Below are 19816 nucleotides of genomic sequence, written 5' to 3' on the forward strand. Positions count from 1 at the left end.
TCTGTCGCTAAACATTATCAGCAATGCTCACTCTAGATTGCCACATGGCCTCCAACCAACGGCTCCGTAGCTTCTATTCTACATCATATGCCCAGATTCCCAAATATGCTACCACTTCAGGGAAGGAAATGGTAGGTGCCTCACAACTAGTGATTATACCTGATGTTTGCAAAAAGTCTGCACTTGCAGTGAAGGTGACCACAATTCTTTGAAAATAATATAATGAACTCTAATCCTACATACAAGTCCAGCAGCAAATTCTGTCAGCTCTCCCTGAAAAACAGACCAAGAATCTGACCACCTCTTACACCTCTGCTATTGACTGAATTTTGAAATGGAAGAAAAAGACAGTGATCTCAAAAATGAAGATTAAATTACAAAGTGCTCAAAGCAAGATAAATTAAAATGAAAATTTAATAAAAGGCACTTTAAAAGACAGAAAAGCAAACAGGAAAATAAAAATGAGAAAAAGAAATAATTAAAAAAGGGCCATGGAGAAAATATGGGAAATGAAAAACAGATAAAGAGGGATTAATACTCATATTATTAGATTCCTGAAGAGAAAAAACAAAATAATGGAACAGGTATGAAACTTAAAAAACATACTGTAGGACAGGAATAAAGATGCAGATGTAGAGAATGGACTTGGACTTGAGGACACAGGGAGGGGGAAGGGTAAGCTGAGACAAAGTGAGAGAGCGGCATGGACATATATACACTACCAAACGTAAAACAGACAGCTAGTGGGAAGCAGCTGCATAGCACAGGGAGATCAGCTCATGCTTTGTGACCAGCTAGAGGGGTGGGATAGGGAGGGTGGGAGGGAGACATAAGAGGGAGGAGATATGGGGATATATGTATACGTACGGCTGATTCACTTTGTTATAAAGCAGAAACAAACACAGCACTGTAAATCATTTATACTCCAATAAAGATGTTAAAAAAAAAACATACTGTAAGAAAGCTTTTCAGAGAATTAAATCTTCATTTTGAAAAGACCCACTGGGTACCTGGGAAAAGTAGCCCAGATTTAAACAACATTAAGATGTTTAACTTCTACTAAGTCTGTTAGAATTTAGAGATTAGAAAAAAAAATCAAGATCTCTAGGCATAAAGATCACCTAATTACAAGGGCAGAAATGTTAGATATTCAAAGTAAGACAACAATGGAGCAGTATTTAAAGACGAACAAAGAACAACTTAATGAAAGAACATATAAAACAAGGACTTTCTAAAAAGTCAAGCTCTCCAAGTATCAAGGCTATAGAGAAAGTTTAAAACACAAGGACATAGGGAATTTTGTACCTATGAATCTTTCTGAAGGAATAGCCTAGAGTTTGTGTGTCATTCAACTGAGAGATGACTGGGAAATTTTCATCAAAAGGACTGACGTAAGGATTTATGCACAGAATTGTAGACCTAAGACAAAACCAAATGTGAGTACCAGGATGGAAGACTAATGTACAAATGCTATTATGTCGTGACAACTAAAAAGAAATAATGCAACTAAAAAACTAGTAAGAAAGAAAACTAGGAAGAGGAAAACTAGAAAATAGGAAGAGGATAAAGAAAGTAAGTTAAGCTCCTTGGCTGCTGTGAAGGCAACAGGTAGGAGTTAAAGGATACAATTAAAAACTGGCAAACTAGATGGTCAAAGGTTAGATAAGAAAACAGGGGACTGGGAACACTTAGAAAGGTGTAAGTGTAAAGGTAACCACTAAAATAAAAATAAAATGTTCCTAAATTCCATTCTTTAACATGAAAGAGCAAAGAATTTACAGCTTTAGAAAAAGAAACACATCAACAGAACATAATAGATGTAATTATAAAACATTATGGTAGAAGCATCCAGCGCCGGCATTTGCAGGCAGTTGGATAGAGCCAGGTCTTGGTCCTGAGATGAGGACCTCTGGGAGGCCTCACTCCGATTAATCTTCCCTGAGGTCTGAGGTTCCCTATTAGTCCAGCGGTTTGGACTCGGAGCTCCCACCACAGGAGCTCAGGCCCAATGTCCGGCCTGGGAACCAAGATCCCGCAAACTGGTCACTGGGGGTTCCTCCTGTCCCCTTAGGTGTCCGTGGTCCCCCACTGGTGCTTGGTAGGGGCCCTAGCTGTGCGGAGACACGAATTCCATGTCCTCCTAGTCTGCCATCTTGACTCTGCCACACACCCCCCGCAGTAAATCTTGTTTAAAAATGTCCTTATTTTCTCCACATTTTGGGAGTAAGTTTTATTAACATGGAACGCCAGTTATTTCTTCCCAGAACTTTATTCCACTGTTTTCTCTCCATTCTTGTTGCTATGGAGTTACTCCCCAGTTTGTGTTGCTCTTTTTGTAGATACTCTTTTTTTTTTTTTTTTTGGTCCCTGTGATTGCTATAAAAATCTTCTGTTTGTTTTTGGTGTTCTGCAATTATACCACACAGTATGTGGGTGTGAATTTCTTTTTATTTATTTTGATTCATTGTTCTTTTTAAGTCTGAGGGTTCATGTCATTTATTAAATCTGAAAAAAGTCTTGGTCATGATAGTTTTTAATGATGATTCTCCTAATTCTCTCTCTTCTTTCTTTCTGGAAGTCTCATTACATATGTCGGCCTATTTCATTCTTACCCCCACCACCCCATGTCTCTTAACCTTTGCTATTTTCCATTTCTTTGTCTTCGTCTTCCTGGGCTACACTCTGTAATTTCTTCAAATCTTCAATTTCATGAATTATCTCTTCTGTAGCTGAACCATAAAGTTTTAAATTTCAATTAATTATTTTTCAAGTTCGAGAATTTCTACTTGATTCTTTGGCGATTTTTTTACAGTCTTTGAGTCATACTTTGGATTGACTCTCTTCTAAAACCACATATTGCTTGTAGACCTTTTAATGATGGCCATTCTGACTGGTGTGAGGCGATATCGCATTGTAGTTTTGATTTGCATTTCTCTAATAATTAGCGAAGTTGAGCATCCTTTCATGTGCCTCTTGGCCATCTGTATGTCTTCTTTGGAAAAATATCTATTTAGATCTTCTGCTCATTTTTTGATTGAGTTGTTTGTTTTTTTGATATTGTGCTGCATGAGCTATTTGTAAATTTTGGAGATTAATCCCTCGTTGGTCTCATTGTTTGCAAATACTTTCTCCCATTCTGTGGGTTATCTTTTCATTTTGTTTATGGTTTCCTTTGCTGTGCAAAAGCCTTTGAGTTTGATTAGGTCCCATTTGTTTATTTTTGTTTTTATTTCCATTATTCTAGGAGGTGGATCCAAAAAGATATTGCTGTGATTTATGTCATAGAGTGTTCTGCCTATATTTTCCTCTAAGAGTTTCATAGTGTCTGGCCTTACATTTAGGTCTTTGACCTATTTTGAGTTGAGTTTTGTGTATGATGTTAAAGAATGTTCTAATTTCACTGTGTTACATGTAGCTGTCCAGTTTTCCCAGCACCAGAACGGCCATCATCAAAAAGTCTACAAACAATAAATGCTGGAGAGGGTATGGAGAAAAGGGAACCCTCCTACACTGTTGGTGGGAATGTAAGTTGGTACAGCCACTATGGAGAACAGTATGGAGGTTCCTTAAGAAACAAAAACAGAGTTAACATATGATCCAGCAATCCCACTCCTGGGCATATAACTGGAGAAAAACATGGTTTGAAAGGATACATGCACCCCAATGTTCATTGCAGCGCTGTTTACAATAGCCAAGACCTGGAAGCAACCTAAATGTCCATCAACAGATGAATGGATAAAGAAGATGTGGTACATATATACAATGGAATATTACTCAGCCATTAAAAGGAATGAAATAATGCCATTTGAAGCAGCAGGGATAGACCTGGAGATTATCATACTAAGTGAATTAAGTCAGACAGAGAAAGACAAATATATGATATCGCTTATATGTGAAATCTAAAAAAAAAAATGATACAAATGAACTTATTTACAAAACAGAAACAGACTCACAGACTTAGAGAATGAGCTTACGGTTACCAGTGGGGAAGGGGATAGATTGGGAGTTTGGGACTGACATGTACACACTGCTATATTCAAAACAGATAACCAACAAGGACCTACTGTATAGCACAGGGAACTCTGCTCTATACTCTGTAATAACCTAAATGGGAAACGAATTTGAAAAAGAACAGATACGTGTATATCTATAACTAAATCACTCTGCTGTGCACCTGAAACTAACACAACATTGTCAATCAACTATACTCCAACACAAAATAAAAATTTAAAAATCCCACATATTACACACACTTTTTAAGCAGACTTTTTTTTTTAATTGGAGTAAAGTTGCTTTACAATGTTGTGTTAGTTTCTGCTGTACAATGAAGCGAATCAGCTATATGTATACCTATATCCCCTCCTTCTTGGACTTCCCTCTAGGCATACTTTTTTTTGAACACTGTTTACGATAAGTTTAATAATGAAATATTCTGTATGTGGTTCTGTTGTTTGTTGTTTTCTGCTGGCTCTAACATGGGACTTTTTGTGTGCATGTTTGTGATTTTTTTAAAAATTGTGTGCTCCTGTATTTGGAACTCTGTCTGAAGAATTCTTTGAGGCCTGGGTTGAGAATGCATTCCTCTCAGGAGATTTTTCTTTTATTCAGACCCAAGGTCATTTCAAATTTAATTCTTGGTTTGCAGTTTTTCAGATTAGGCAAAGGGTATCATGAGAGACACGTGGGCCGGCCAGTGTACATGTTATCAAGGGAAACTTTAAAATTTCTCTTTGCACCAGCATGATCTTTAAATTTCCTTTGAGAATATAAAACATCAAACTCACAGAGAAGTACAGGAATAGAACAGATACCTGAACATATATGATAACACAATCAAACAGGTGGGTTTTGTTCCATTTGTTCACTCTTTTTTTCTTTCTAATTCCTAATTGTTCCACGTTCTCTTTCTTTCTTGGAAAAAATTTGTATTAACAAAATATAACAATTACATTCAAAGAGATTAAAAACATGAGCAAATATTTTACTCTAATACATATTAGACAAAACTAGGTTAATTTATAAAGAGGAGTAGGGGTTTGAATCAGGGCTTGAAGGAAGCGGTAAGCATTTGGAAAAGCTGTTGAGAGAAACTGCAGACGACAAAAACAAAGAAAAGGGTCGATAAACAACAGCCCTGACAGCTCAACCGTGATCGGAGGCACAGATCAGCCATGGCTCATAACTGGGAGTTATCCACATTGCAGTGTCCTCGTAGGACCGGAGTTCTGCTTGGTGGATCTGGCAGGAGGACAACAGTTAGGGAACCTGCAGGTAGAGCAGCTTACAGAAGTGCTGCTTAGATTTATTGTGCATACAGATCACCTGGGTATCTTGTTAAAATGCAGATTCTGATTCAGTGGGTCTGGGACGGGGCTGGAGACTAAACATTTCCAAAGTTCCCAGGCGTTGTTAATGCTCCTGGTCTAGGGACTCACCTTTCAGCCAAGGGGTCCTGGGTCATGGAGGGAATGGAGATAAGGAGGGTCCTGACACAGTGGAAGAAACAAGATGGCCCTAGCAATTGGAGGGAGGTCTTTGTGTGTTGAAGAAGAGGACTAGCAGGAGTCAGAGATGAGAGCTGGGCAGAGAAAGCAGACTGGTCAGAATGAGATATGCCAATTTAGGGTATCAAGTGGATCTGGCTGAAGGCAGAATCCAGGACCTATTCATGGAGCAGATAGCTGCAGTGGAATTGTAAAGGTATCGGGAGTTAAGAAGGTCCAAGAATTTGAGGTTTCGTTGGTAGCTGTTGGTAAAACCTACAGTAATTGTGGAAGGAGTCGGGGTAGCAGAGACGGGGAGCCTGCCTGACGGTCTCTGACGAACGTGGCTGGATGGGGTGGTCAGGAGAGCATTTGAGAAGCTGGTGGCTGAGCCTGGCCAGGAGGGGTAGCAGGCAGACACAGCCTCAGACTAGGAGGAAGTTTGAGGTTTGGGTGGGAAACACGAGAAATAGTTGGTATGTGCCCAGTTAGGAGCCTTCGTTAAGGCAAGGACATGGAGAGAACATTTTAGAGGAAGGTCAGTGTGGTTGTCCTAAAGCTCTTTACCTCTGGACAGGACAACGCTGGGGGCAATTTATGTCCTTGAGGCTCTTTGTGGACCAGGCATGACTGGACCTCACCCAGGCCACACCCTTGCGCATCTGCTTCCCTTTTCTTGCGCTGCTTCCCTAATGGCTTTTTCCTGAAGATACACCCTCAATAAATCCCATGCACCTGCGTCTCTGTCTCAGCTCTGCTTCTGGGGAGCCTGAGGTAAGGCAGGTAGTCCCAGAAGTAGTGCAGGGAAGCAGACCCTAAGGATGGATTCTGGAGGTGAACCATCCACCAGCCCCTGGCAATGATGGGGCACGAGGAGTAGCGATGGTCCCTGGAATTCTACAGCACGTGTGCTGAACTGGGAAAGGATGCTCGTGGGGAAGGAAACACTGGCTCGTGCGTTGTCTCTGGCTTTGTGAGGTCTGAAGGGATACGGGGATTTGGGGGACCACGAAACTGGGTGGCTACTGCTGATGCTTTGATGCTTTGAAGAGAAAAGGACAGACTGGGGCAACGAAGCATCAATCGAAGCTAAGTGTGAGAGCCAGAGGTCTCCATGGCAGCACATAGGGAACCCTTCATCCCCATCAACTAGGCTCAGGGTCTAATCTAAGAGTAGAGGCACGTCCTTTCAGAGAAGGAAGACTCTCAGCTCTGGTAAGTCTCCTACATCACAGGCAAAGCCCTGAGGGGGAAGGGGTGGGATCTCGACACTCAGTATGAAGATATCTGGGTAGAGGCGCTCATATTTCCCTAAACGCTGCGGGCTGCGGAAGTGATTATCCCTGCTTTGTTGGTGAACAGAACCCCCCCACCCCTCCCAAATGAAGCGGGTGCCTTAGAGGACCACGCTTGTCCTCCTCAGGTCTGCCCCACCTCCACTGGTAGCGACCACACCGATAACTAGGGTCAGATCTCAGCAGGAGCCAACCAGAAAGTCCTGGGCCTGCAGAGGGAGGAGAGAGAGATGAAAAACCAAAGGACCCGCAGGAACTGGTTAAGGTTTCACGGCAGGAACAGGAGAACACACCTGGGAGTGGATCCCAAGGGTGCGGGTCAAGGGGAGGAGCAGAGTGTGAAGCTGGATGATGGGGAGCCTGTTGATATGGCACTCTCCATGACAGGGATTTCATTCCCTGGCAAGGGTTTGGGCTCTGGCTCAGAGAAGCCTGGAAAAAGTGAGAGCCCACAAGAAATGAAGAAGGGACCTCAGAATTGCCACAGCAGCCCACGGAGAAAGGGACACAAAGCTGGAGAAGTGGGCAAGCTGGGAGACCGGAAGACCCACCAGCTGACTATGATCCTCAGGAGGACCTTTTACTAAGGTGACAGGGGTTACACCGCTGTCACCAAGAAGCTCAGCAGAGGCTCTCCTCTGTAAGCCCCAGCTGATAGCAGGAGATGCTGTCACAAAACAGGACTTTCCAGTATCCATGGGAATAAGAGGATGCCAGGATGCCCAAGGCCATGTGGTAGCACTCAGCCATCAGCCAGACTCTGAGGACAGTGTGACGGCTGAGCTGCAAGACCTACAGAAGAGAACGCAGTGTCCTGGAGACAAGCCATATGGGCATCCAACAGGGCACTGCCTGACATACAACCAAAAGAAACCAAGAGTGGGCAAGCCAGAGACGGAGGTGAGTCACCCCAACGGAAAGCCAGGATGCCTTGTCCAGCTTCCAGACTGAGATCAGTTCTCAGACACAAAACCCATTTACTGAAGAAGAAACTGGGTCCCCAAGACCCTGAAACACCATGACACACGTATGTATAGTGATTCCTCTAGTCCTTCAGCAAAGGAACTTACGGTCTTGACTTGGCTAACTGTGTACTGTAGAAAGGGGAATACCCAGACCTTCTGAGGGATGTCAGATCCAGGGCCGTGGCAGACACTGGTACCCAGTGGCCTGGTGCAAAGTACTATCAGGCACCCCTGCTAGAATAGGCGCACATGGGACCCAGGTAACTGATGGGAGTCCTAGACCAGGTTCAAGTCATGGTGTATCCATCAAGTCCATGGACCTCAGTGATTATTTCCTTAATTCCTAAATATATGATCAGAATAGACATTCTTAGCAGAACCCTCACATTGGTTCCTTGACTTATGGAGTAAGAACTGTTGTAATAGGAAAGTCAAAGCAGCAGTCCATGAAACTGTCCCCTCCCATCCCAGGTAAGACAGGACATTATAAGCACTACTGTATCCTAGAAGGCATGGCAGAGGTTAGTGCCACTTCCAAAGGCTTAACAGATGCAGGGCTGGTGGTCCTCATCATACCCCACTTAATTCACTAGCCTGGCCCCTAGAAAAACCCAGATGGATCATGGTGAGAGATACAGCTCCACCACAGACCTAACCCATCAGCTTCAACGTGCCTGATGTGGTAATACTTTCTAGAGCAGGTGAACACGGACCCTGGTGTGTGGTTTGTGGCTACTGAGTTGGCAAATGCATCCTCCACCCCGATCAAAACAGAGGATCTGAAGCAGCTAACGCCACAGGGGATGACCATTACTCATGGAAGCCTTGTCCCAGGGCTGGGTTAATTCTTCTGCTCTCTGTCACAGTAAAGTCTGAAAGGACTTAGGCCATCTGAACATTTGCAGAAGATCACACTGGTCCAGGACATTGATGAAACTGTGTTAATCCAATTGGGTGAGCAAAGAATGACCAGTACTTTGAAGGTCTTGGTCAGAATCATGTGCTCCCGAAGGTAAGGGAACAACTCTTCAAAGATACAGGGGCCAGCACGTCGATAAAGTTTTTAGGAGTCCGGTAGTCTGTGGCAAGGGAGAACATTTCCTCCAAAGTGAAGGACCAACTACTGCACTTTGAACTTCCTGACACCAGGAGAGAAACATGGCCTTGGAGGCTGCCGTGCATTGAGGGGGCAGCATATCCCTCTCTCGGAAACACTGCTGTGGCCCATTCATCAGGTTTCAGCATGATCCTACCAGCCCTGCCATTTCCCTACCCTGACTCCCTTATGGGTTTTCTTAGAGCACAATTCCCTGTAACTCATGTGCACCAAGATCCCTGTCTCAAACTCTGCTTCTAGGAAACTGAACCGAAGACACGTTCATAAAAGGGATGAGGTAGTCATGGACGAGGGGGCAGGGCTGGCTTTTATGTGATGGCTCAGGAGTACGAGATGAAAACAAACCATAATTAAGTGTGATCGGCCTCAAGCGCCCTAACTGATGTAGGTCCCAGACAGAGGCTGCCCCCTGGGCCTGGGTAAGGGCTGCCACACGGTGAGTGAACAAGAACGAAAACCTGGCTCCACTCCCTTCTCACTGGCCTAGCATCTTCCCACGGTTCCCATGTCCCATCTCTCCAGACATATTTGGAGAAAATATTTTGACAAGAGGCGCTACAAGCAAGCCCCCCAAACCCACTAAGAACGTGGCTGACTTGGATTCCTTCTTTGGATTCCATGCAGGCATGATGGTAGCTACCCAGGAAATCCTTCCTGAATTTAATTTTATTAAAAAAGTAAATCTGTACCAAGCACTGTGATAGTCACAATCTTCATTCCTAACATTACATGTTTAAAGGTACGTTACAAATTGTATGGCACTCTGTAATAATTCTTTTCATGTCATTATTTCATTCAACAAATATGACTGATGGATCTAAAGATTATCATACTAAGTGAAGTAAGCCAGACAGAGAAAGATAAGTATCATATGATATCACTTACATGTGAAATGTAAAAAAAAAAATACAAATGAACTTATTTCCAAAGCAAAAAGAGATTCAGACATAGGAAACAAACTTATGGTTACCAAAGGGGACAGGGGGCTGGAGGGAGGGATAAATTAGGAGGTTGGGATTAACATATACAGACTACTATATGTAAAATAGATAACCAACAAGGACCTACTGTATAATAGCACAGGGAACTATACTCTATATTTTGTAATAAACTATAAGGGAAAAGCATCTGAAAAAGAATATATATATATAAAATATATACATAATATATATATTTTATATATTTTATATATATATAAAACTGAATTGCTATGCTGTACACTGAAACTAACATGATATTGTAAATCAACTATACTTCAATTAAAACATAAATTTAAAATTTTTTTGATTTTAAAAAATTAAAAAAAAAAAACACAAATATGATTGAATGCTTACTATATACCAAGCATTATTCCAGGCTAAGCTAATAGTGACTCTGGGATTTTTTTCAACACATCATTTACCTATATAGATTCAAATGCCAGAGAACTGAAACATATAGACCAGGACTTATTACATACTCATTATAGGTTCCCTTTGTTTGTGTTTTCTGGTGTTTTGAGATGTGGTCCTCTTTCATTCTTTGGATTATAAGCTTCTAAGTGATGCAAACTATGTGACTGTTCTTTTAAAGAATCTTTCATCAATGTCTGGCAGTGTTCTCCCACAGGGGGTGACTGAGTGACATCCTCCCCACAGCTGAGCACAAGCCCACAAAAATACAAGTTCATTAGTCCACAAACAACTGTAATTAGTTTCAGGAAGCTTGGAAAGCAAGATCCCCAAACTGTGTCAGTGTAGGAGTCCTGGCTGGGTGTTGTTACTTCACTTCAACTCTGACAGCATGAGAGACAGACCAGGACTTTTTCTCCTTTTCTCAGTGTACTGCTAATGAATTTTGCAGGACAGCAATTTTAAAACAATCCAAAAGACATTATATTTTGGAAACATGACAAGGCAGTGTTCCCCCAACACAATGAATATATTAATGAATTCTGAGAAAAAGAGTTATATTCTGGTCTTTTTTTTTTTAATCTGCATGCTATTTTATTTCCATTAGAAAAATATTATCTTTATAAAATTTGGTCAGTTTCTTCTCCTTTACCTCTACCATTCAAACTTAAATGCTTTAATTTTACTCAAGTAAAAGCAGAATCATGTATCTGACACGAGAACTAAATATTTCACACCATTAAATTAATAGAGTTTAATTGAATTAGGTGTGCTCTTCAGTATTTCTCAGGAATAGTAACTCATCTTTCCTACATGTTATTTCCCTTTACTTTTATTTTTCTGAGTAACTATGTAATGCGTGTCTCTTTCCCCACATCCAGTAATATGAGTATTATAGAGGTGTAATTTATAACATCAGTAACCAGATTCATCATTAATCTTCAATTCACATTCAATTCCCCTTATTATATGGTATTTCCAAAATAACTTCAGATATTTCAGTCAACCTTACACTTCCCAACAAAGATTGTAAAAATTAAGATGTTAATTTAAAAACATTATTAAAATTCCAGACTAAATAACACTGGGCCCACTCAGAGCGATGCTGTCACAAGAGGTCCTTGGACAGCTACTGCTTCAGTCTCAACACTTTGCCCTCCTTTGGGCAAAGCAGCAACCTGAGCGGCTCTTGCAGGAAAACTACTCTGGAAATATTGCTTGTAGATGTCATTGACAGTATTGAAGTCATTTATGTCAGCCAGCAAAACAGTTGTTTCTACCACATTCGTGAAGTCACAGCCTGCTGCTTTCAGAATTTCACCCATGTTTGTGAGAGCTTGTTTAGTCTCTTCTGCCACCCCTCCTGGCACAAGCTGTCCACTTGCAGGATCCACGGCTAGCTGTCCTGAAATGTAAATGGTCCCATCGACTAACACAGCCTGACTGTAGGGACCAATAGCCGCTGGGGCTTTCACGGTGCTGATCACCTTTGTGATCAAAGGCGACATGGCTAATCCTTTTCCCTTGCCGCCCCTTGGCGACAACTACCCCGTATACTGCTCCTACTCGCGTCTCACAGGTGTGTTCTGGTCTTCTTAAAATTGCCATTTAAGCAAAACAAGTAGCATCCCCAGAAGGGTTTGTTAAGTGACAGTACAGCATAGCCTAGTGAACCGATGATAAATATGGATTTTAGGCATTCTAATTAATAATCTTGGCCCTGACATGCATAAACGCTATGGATTTTCTTAATAAGGCAAAACTCAGCCTGGTTCTCTACGTGCCCTTGGAGCAAGGAGACCCCACCTTGTCAACGGCATCATTTGCAGTGACTCTGCTCCCAGCCAATGCCTCTTTCAGTTCAAAACATCTTTCCAGGTTCAATGTCAATGCATCTTACAAACCCACTGTTTGTCCAACGCATCAATTGATTTGACTCATAAGCCACTCTTGACCCTCTTGTGCATCCCCCTCCTACAAATAATTTGGGCCTCATGCTTCCTTACTCTTCCTTCCTTCCAGTAGTTTCTCTTTATTAAAAAAAAAAAAAGATTATTGTCAAAACAACCTTTGGTTTCTCCTTTCTGTCAGTAAAAGGAAACAATGATTGAAACAGCTGTGCCCAGGAGCACACAGCCATCCAGAATGTAACAGTGTCTATGAGATGTTAATAGCATAATTTACACATCATCACCGTTATGAGAAAAAGAAGGGATGGATAAATAAATGCAAATGGCACTTTGTGATGGCAGTTCCACTAGGACAGATGGCTGGGGGCAAGACAACAGCCTTGGGCAAGATATCTACAGTGAGACACAAAATATGAACCTGTCTTTTCACTTCAGATGGAGACAAAAGTCGAAAACATGCCCATCAAAACTCATATACGAACAGAGTCAAACTCAAATTCTACTCAGAAGTGATAATCTGATATAAGTCATTCACAGACCATGTGTCATAGGGCATTTCCCTCATTTTTAGCCCAATTTGCAATGCCTGCAAAGGTGGCTTAATTATTTCTAAGTTTGAAGATAAAATGATGTGTAGTAGGAAAGTCAAAATTGACTTGATTATTGTAAGCTATGAACGTGGCTTTTAGCTGTCTTGATAGCTAGGAAGCCAAAATAAAGAATTAAATCCAAGCTCTGCATGTGTAGACAGAAGCCGGACTTTGGATCCTAGAGAACCCAGTTTAGTCTGAGTATTCTTTCCGTTTGGGGAGATGGCAAAGGACTCTTCTGTTTAGAAAGCGCAGTGCGCTGCATTTTATCAAATGGCACCTCATGTACCCACAAAATGAATCAGGGAAACCGTAAAAGATAAAGAGAAGAGGACAAAGCCAGCCTTCCGCATCGCATCTTGATTTTTCCACTGTTGAGATCCGCAGCTCCCCAGGAGCCTGGCACCGGCGGACTGAATGCCAACCCTGGGCATACGCTGGGGTTGAGAGCAGGCCCGGGAGGTGCTGTAGCCCCCTCATCCTGGTTGCTGCCCAACCACGGGGTGACTTCCTGTAGGCTGATAGAGCTGGGGACAACCCACCTTGGCTCTGGGGCAGGGGCTGTGCTGGGGCCTCAGAGCCACACAGCTGTGATTTCACAGGGCAGCACGACAAAGTTCTGAGCTCCAGCAAACGGTGCACGGGGTGAAAAGCTGCCACCACCGTATATGCGCTGTATTTCCTTCTTTTTTTATTTTTTAAATTGAAGTATAGTTGATTTACAATGTTGTGTTAATTTCTGCTGTACAGCAAAGTGTATCAGTTATACATATACATATATCCACTCTTTTTTAGATTATTTTCCATTGTGGTTTATCACAGGATATGGAATATAGTTCCCTGTGCTATACAGTAGGACCTTTTTGTTTATCCGTTCTATATCTCATAGTTTGCACCTGCTAATCCCAACCTCCCAGTCCGTCCCTCCCCCTCCCCCTTGGCAACCACAAGTCTGTTCTCTATGTCCATGAGTCTGTTTCTGTTTTGTAAATATGTTCATTTGTGTCATATCTTAGATTCCACATATAAGTGATACCATGTAGTATTTGTCTTTCTCTTTCTGACTTACTTCACTTAGTATGATAATCTCTAGTTGCATCCATGTTCCTGTAAATGGCATTATTTCATTCTTTTTTATGGCTGAGTAGTACTCCATTGTATATAGGTACCACATCTTCTTTTTCCATACATCTGTTGATGGACATTTAGGTTGTTTCCAAGCCTTGGCTATTATGAATAGTGCTGCTATGAACATAGGGGTTATGTGCTCTATTTCTAGGTGGAACAGGCTAACGGAGTTTCTAGTTTTTATAATGACAGCTGTAAATATCGCTAAGAGGATTTTTAAATGCTAACTGCCACTGATAGGATCTCAGTTCCTTAGATTGTGGAAGGTACCACATCAGTCTCAGCAAAATGGCATCACCGTCCACCCAGCTAAGCACCCGGAAGCCAAGCTCTCCCTAAACGCCTTTCCTAAGCACCCCACACCTCACAGCCAATCCTTCACCCACTCCTACTGGTTTACCTTTCCCAGTATGGGAAGATACAAGGAAAGGTTTGATCAGAAAGCTACAATAATCATGTCTTTCTCCCAGTGGGTGAGAACCTTTCTCCTCTTCTGGCAAACAAGAAAATGTCTCACTTCAGTTCACGTCCGGATGAGATGGTGGTGTAGGTGCTGGTGATTCTGTCACTGATTGACTTGACACATGGCCGCTCCATCCTGCCGTTCATCTGCCCCTAAGCTGGGGTGACAGGACAAACGGCCACCAGTGGAGGGAGGGCTCCAGTAATGCCAGGCAATAGGACACCTGCACTAAAGACTTCAGTGCTGGGGAACACCGGGGCCCCTGCCCAGTGTGGGTGTGATGAGGCAGGGGGTTAAAGGAATTCTCTAGCCCTCTTTTCTGATGGGAAGAGCAAGACCGGTCAAGAAAAGGCTTCTGGAAGGAAGCAACTGGGACCTTCTTGGCTGTGTCTGCCATCTCTACACTCCCTACCCCCTCTCTGCCTGGGCATTTGGGCAACAAGGGCGGGCAACTCAGTGATCTGTGGGTGTGGGGTGCCCAGCACCCAGGGCTGCTCCAAGCATCGCTCCTCAGAGAACAGGGACAGGCTGAAAGAGTTACTCACGGCGCCACTGGGACAATGCAACCAGAAATGATCTGGTCAGACCATAAAAGAACATGTGCTGGGAGAGTATTTTGGTAGAATCACCCTGTATTTCTTACAAATGGTGACACATGTTCAGCCTGCCTTACGATACTCCTGATACTTTATCTCATGCTCACCCACTGGAGCCCAGACGTCAGGGTCACTCTTGTTCCCTGAGGGACCCTGGGGGCCCAACAGCATGACTGGCACACTGGAGACCCAGAAGAAAAATGAAATGAATGGATGAATCTAACTGGGATTGGAATTAAAATCTGGTCCCAGCACTAGTGTTATAAACTGATATGGTGGTTTCCCCTAATCGTATTTTGAAAACTGTAGTTAGATGTTTTCAGGTCACCAGTACTATGAGCAGCAGCTGTGGTCTGTTTTCAGCTGGGAATAACTGTCTCACGTGAAGTGGATTAAATTAAGGCAGTCTGGACACAGGAGTGGGGTGGGGACACTGCTGGCTGGGGCTGCCATGTCTGAATGATTTCCAGGCTGTGCTTGTGGCGGCACTGGCTGTCTGCAGTGTGTGGCCCAGAGTGATGCCGGCAGCTGTGGCTGCACAGGTCTCATGTATCCAAGCTGTTGTCAGGACCAAAGATAAGAGAAACAAACCACACAGAATACGAGCCTCAGCGATCACAAGTAGCAGAGGCTCTTGTTTCAGTCCTGTTGCTCTCCAGGGGCCCAGACTGCTAAAGGATGTGGGAATTCAAAATGTAGTTTGGGCCGAGCCCTTCTCCTGGACTGTCTGGATTCCCACCCTACGTGCTGAAAGAACATCCAGAGCATGAACACACATGCTTCTGCATCTGAAGCTATTTTCTTCTGGACAGAACATAACAGATCAGACCCTGGACTACAGAAAGCTGGTATTTTTATTGAGTGGGCGCATAAATCCTGACTATATCAGAAATTTCAGATAATATCAAGAGTCCAGTGAACACAGGATCCCCACTGGACTTGGATAAGTAAATGGAATGAACCCATCATGACTTTGTTTCATTATAAAGAAGTCTCTTCCAACGGAAGAGAAGATTGTCCTTTTGGCCGTGATATTTCCCCTTACTGTCTTCCTCTCACAAAATATATTCATTCAAAGAGGATGTTTTATAAATACACACAGATATTTTTTTCTCCCTTTCTTTGGGGATTCTGCTGTGGTGCACTGAAAAAGGATAAATCAGCTTAAAAGAATTTTTCAAAACGCAATCCCACTCCAGGTTTAATTATAGACAATATAGGTCAACTTATTTTAAATAGGCCCCAAGGTGGTTGTCCGTGAACTACTTTGTATGTTTCACATGAGTCAGTTTCCCAATTACCAAGAAAAGTGGACAGTCAGAAGTTAGACAAATGCCTCCTCTCTGTAAGCAGCCTGTGGACGGGTTCCCTGGACAGTAATAAGCAGATGGAACTAGAAGATGCTGATTTTATGGTCACTGGGTCTCCTTTCCTAGCACATCAGGAGGGCGAGTCCACGGCCTCGGCCGCCCTCTCCTATGCTCCCGTGCGTACGCTTCCTGATGGGCTCTGAAATCGCAGGGGCTGGTTCCCACCCCCAAAGGAGGTGAGGGGAGACGGCAGGCCTGGTGCGGCAGGAACACAAAGCCCAGAGCCTGCGAAGACACAGCCTCCCTGCCCCAACACGTGTTTTTATTCAAATCAGAAGACCTTCTTCCAGGTGAACCAAAATTCGAGAATAGTCATTTACTCCGTTTCTGCCTTGGCTCTCCAGTGCAGGGCCCCCAGGTTTGATTACAGGTCACCTCAGCTGCCCCCAATAGTTGATATTAGGAGTGGAAATAGACATCATTTCCTTGAGGCCCTCACATCTATTTTAAAATATCATTTTCACTAAGCTGGCTATTAGATACTGCCTAAAGCTTTGCATGAGGGTGGGAAAGAAACACACATATATACACGCGCACGCGCACACACACTCAATTTTCATGTCATTTGAACTTGGGTTTGCCGTTTGCCATGACTGATCTGTCTTGTAACAAGACCAGAAGCCACTGAAATAGAAAGTCACAATTCCAAGAATACAAGTCTCATCTTCAAATACATCTCTGTGTTAAGCGGCTGGACGCCGTGACCCAATGGCTTATGTAAATGCTGCAATCTTCAGTCGGCCTCCCACCTCGCTCCCGCTGCCCCTGTCCCAGCACAGAACTGTGTTTATTCTCTCTTCTCCTGCTCACGTCAGTGTATCACTATCTTCCCTCCCACCTGTCCCTCAGCCTGCCAGGTGTATCCCGTGTGAGTATCAGTTTTTCCAGGAAGCCTCTGCACTCACTTCCAGCACACCCCGAGCTCTGCTCATCAGTCACACACTGACTTATAATTTCTCATTGTGTCACGTGGTCATCTGATCTCACAAACGAGGCCAACTCCGGAAGGAAAGGCACTGTGTTTTATACCAAAGAAGAATCTCTTTGGACCCAGACCATGAAGGCCCCCAGGAGATGCTCTGCCACTGCCTCTTAAAAGTCAGACAACATGTACCAGCTACTGGCGTCAAGAGCACCAGTTCTATTTAGCCTACTGGAGATCTTCAGTGGACATCTCAAAGGACCTCAAACTCTTCATGTCTGAGAACTCAGTCCATGAACCTCCGTGGAGCCCACCCATCACATCTTCCATCTCAGTGAGTGGTACCCCATTCATGTGGTTCCCCAGCCAGAGACCTTGACCTCAGCCCTGGCGGCTACCTTTTCCTCACCCCTTCTCCCAACACATCACCACTCTTACCCGACTGACCTCCTAAACATCTCTCCCACCACCATGGACATCTCTCCATCTCCACATCCATCATGCTGGTGGTCCAAGCCACCACCATCCACGCCCATGTGGACCACAGCCTTAGCTTCCCATTTGGTCTCCCTGCCCGTCTGTTCTGGAAACGTGAGTCTGCTCAGATCACCCTCCACACAGGGTCTTCCTTTTGCTCCTCCGTAAGGAGTGGGCTCCCCATCACTGTTTAGGAGGCCCTGCAAGGTCGGGCCTGTCAACCAGCTCCCCAGCCTACGGCTCTATCGGCGCCCCCTCAATTATTTCAAGTAATTTCAAGTATTTCAAGGGGACACGCACGTCCCCTCCCCTCTGCAGTGATTTTCCACACAGGCCCCTCTCCCCGCCATACCTGCTGCCATCGTGTCCCCTGACCTCTCCACCTCTTTCTTCCATCTCAGAGCCTGCACCCCGGAGCTCCCAGATAAGGTTGCACCCTCCAATACCGTTTTTTCTATTTAAAAGACTTGCTCAGGGCTTCCCTGGTGGCGCAGTGGTTGAGAATCTGCCTGCCAATGCAGGGGACGTGGGTTCGAGCCCTGGTCTGGGAAGATCCCACATGCCATGGAGCAACTGGGCCCGTGAGCCACAGCTACTGAGCCTGCGCGTCTGGAGCCTGTGCTCTGCAACGAGAGACCGCGATAGTGAGAGGCCCGCATACCGCGATGAAGAGTGGCCCCCGCTCACCGCAACTAGAGAAAGCCCTCGCACAGAAACGAAGACCCAACACAGCCAAAAATAAATAAATAAATAAATAATCTTTAAAAAAAAAAAAAAAAAAAAAAGACTTGCTCAATCCCTCCACCAAACTCCACGAGGGCACAGACCACGTCTGCTTTGCCCTCTGTTGTATTCCCAGTCCCGAGCACAGTTTCTGGTCCAGAGCAGGCACTGGACTTGGGGATTATTTTCTGATTACACAGTCATCATCATCAAGTGGTAGCATCTCCAAACCACATTCGTGGACACTAGCTCAGTTCACCCTCAGAACGGTCTCCTTTTACAGATGAGGAAAGTGAAACAGACAGAGGGTCTGTGGACTTTCCAGACCACAGTGCTGACAAGGATCGGACTGGATCCGTTTTCTGATGCCGAGTTCTGTGCTTTCTCTACGTTGCGTTTTCTCACTTTATTGTACTAAGTATGAATGTAGTGATGAAGTCTGAAGGACCTTGCCCTTGGGTCAGACTCCAGCCTGGCTCTGCGTCACTTGTGTGACTTCAGGCAAAGTGACCCTTCTCTCTAGGTCCCAACAGTGCCCATGCACAGGGCTGTGGAGAGAATTAAATGGGACAAGGGGTGGTGAGCCCCTGCCAAGGGCTTGGTACGCAGTAAGATACATAAATGTTAGCTGATAACAAGGAGGGATAAGCAGTCTTACTTCCAGTACCTCTACGTAATTCCCCTACGCTAGCAGGTTATTTTCTACGCTAAATGCCATAAGCACTACAGCTTCTGATTATATAGCATCAAACCCTTTTGCTTCGTTGTGTTAGGAATTTTAGCCCTTCTTTGCTTGCTACAGATGCAAACTTTCTCCTCACTCTGGCTAGTCTACTTTATATGCCCCGGAGCTTCCCCTCTCTTCCTCAACTCCGGGATCACCTGTATCTGGGCAGAAGCCAAGAAATCTGCCCCTTTAGGCCCCCAGCTATAGACTCCCAGGGGCAGGAAGGATTCTAGCCAGCCAGAGATTCCAATTTGGGTTGTTCTACCTCTTTCTTCCTTGGCTATGCCCAATCCTCCTAAAATCAGTGTAGATTTTCCTAGAAGGGAATGCAAAAGCAGGCGGTCACGGCTATTCCCAGGCAGGCATTTGCTCTGTGGCAGCCTAAGATGACCTGCTTCTGCTTTGCTGAGAAGAGTACTCTGTGCATCTATCTCGGGTGCATTCCTTCTTCTAGCAGAACAACTTAACTACTGCAAACAGAGGTTAATGACTGAGACTACCAACACGGGACAGCCCACTGGCTACGCCAAATCCACCCCACGGAGAAATGAGTGGGGTGGGGGAAGCCCCCTTTCTCCTGGGAACTCCCCACTTTAAACCCTGTTATCTTTAAAGCAAGCGCTAATATGTGTTACTTGAAATAACAATACAAACTCATG

The 19816-nt window shown here is 44.1% G+C and overlaps 1 protein-coding gene across 1 annotated transcript; it reads right to left on the minus strand.

The window, feature by feature from the left end:
* Positions 1-11345: 11345 nt before the first annotated feature.
* Positions 11346-11759, minus strand: LOC307065244 (2-iminobutanoate/2-iminopropanoate deaminase-like; the record flags this gene model as incomplete). The annotated part of the gene is made up of 1 exon (XM_079722069.1): positions 11346-11759. One exon carries the CDS (start codon positions 11757-11759, stop codon positions 11346-11348), a length of 414 nt encoding a protein of 137 aa, XP_079578195.1.
* Positions 11760-19816: the final 8057 nt, after the last annotated feature.

Source organism: Hyperoodon ampullatus, assembly GCF_949752795.1.
Source record: "Hyperoodon ampullatus genome assembly, chromosome: 16".
NCBI lineage: Eukaryota > Metazoa > Chordata > Mammalia > Artiodactyla > Ziphiidae > Hyperoodon > Hyperoodon ampullatus.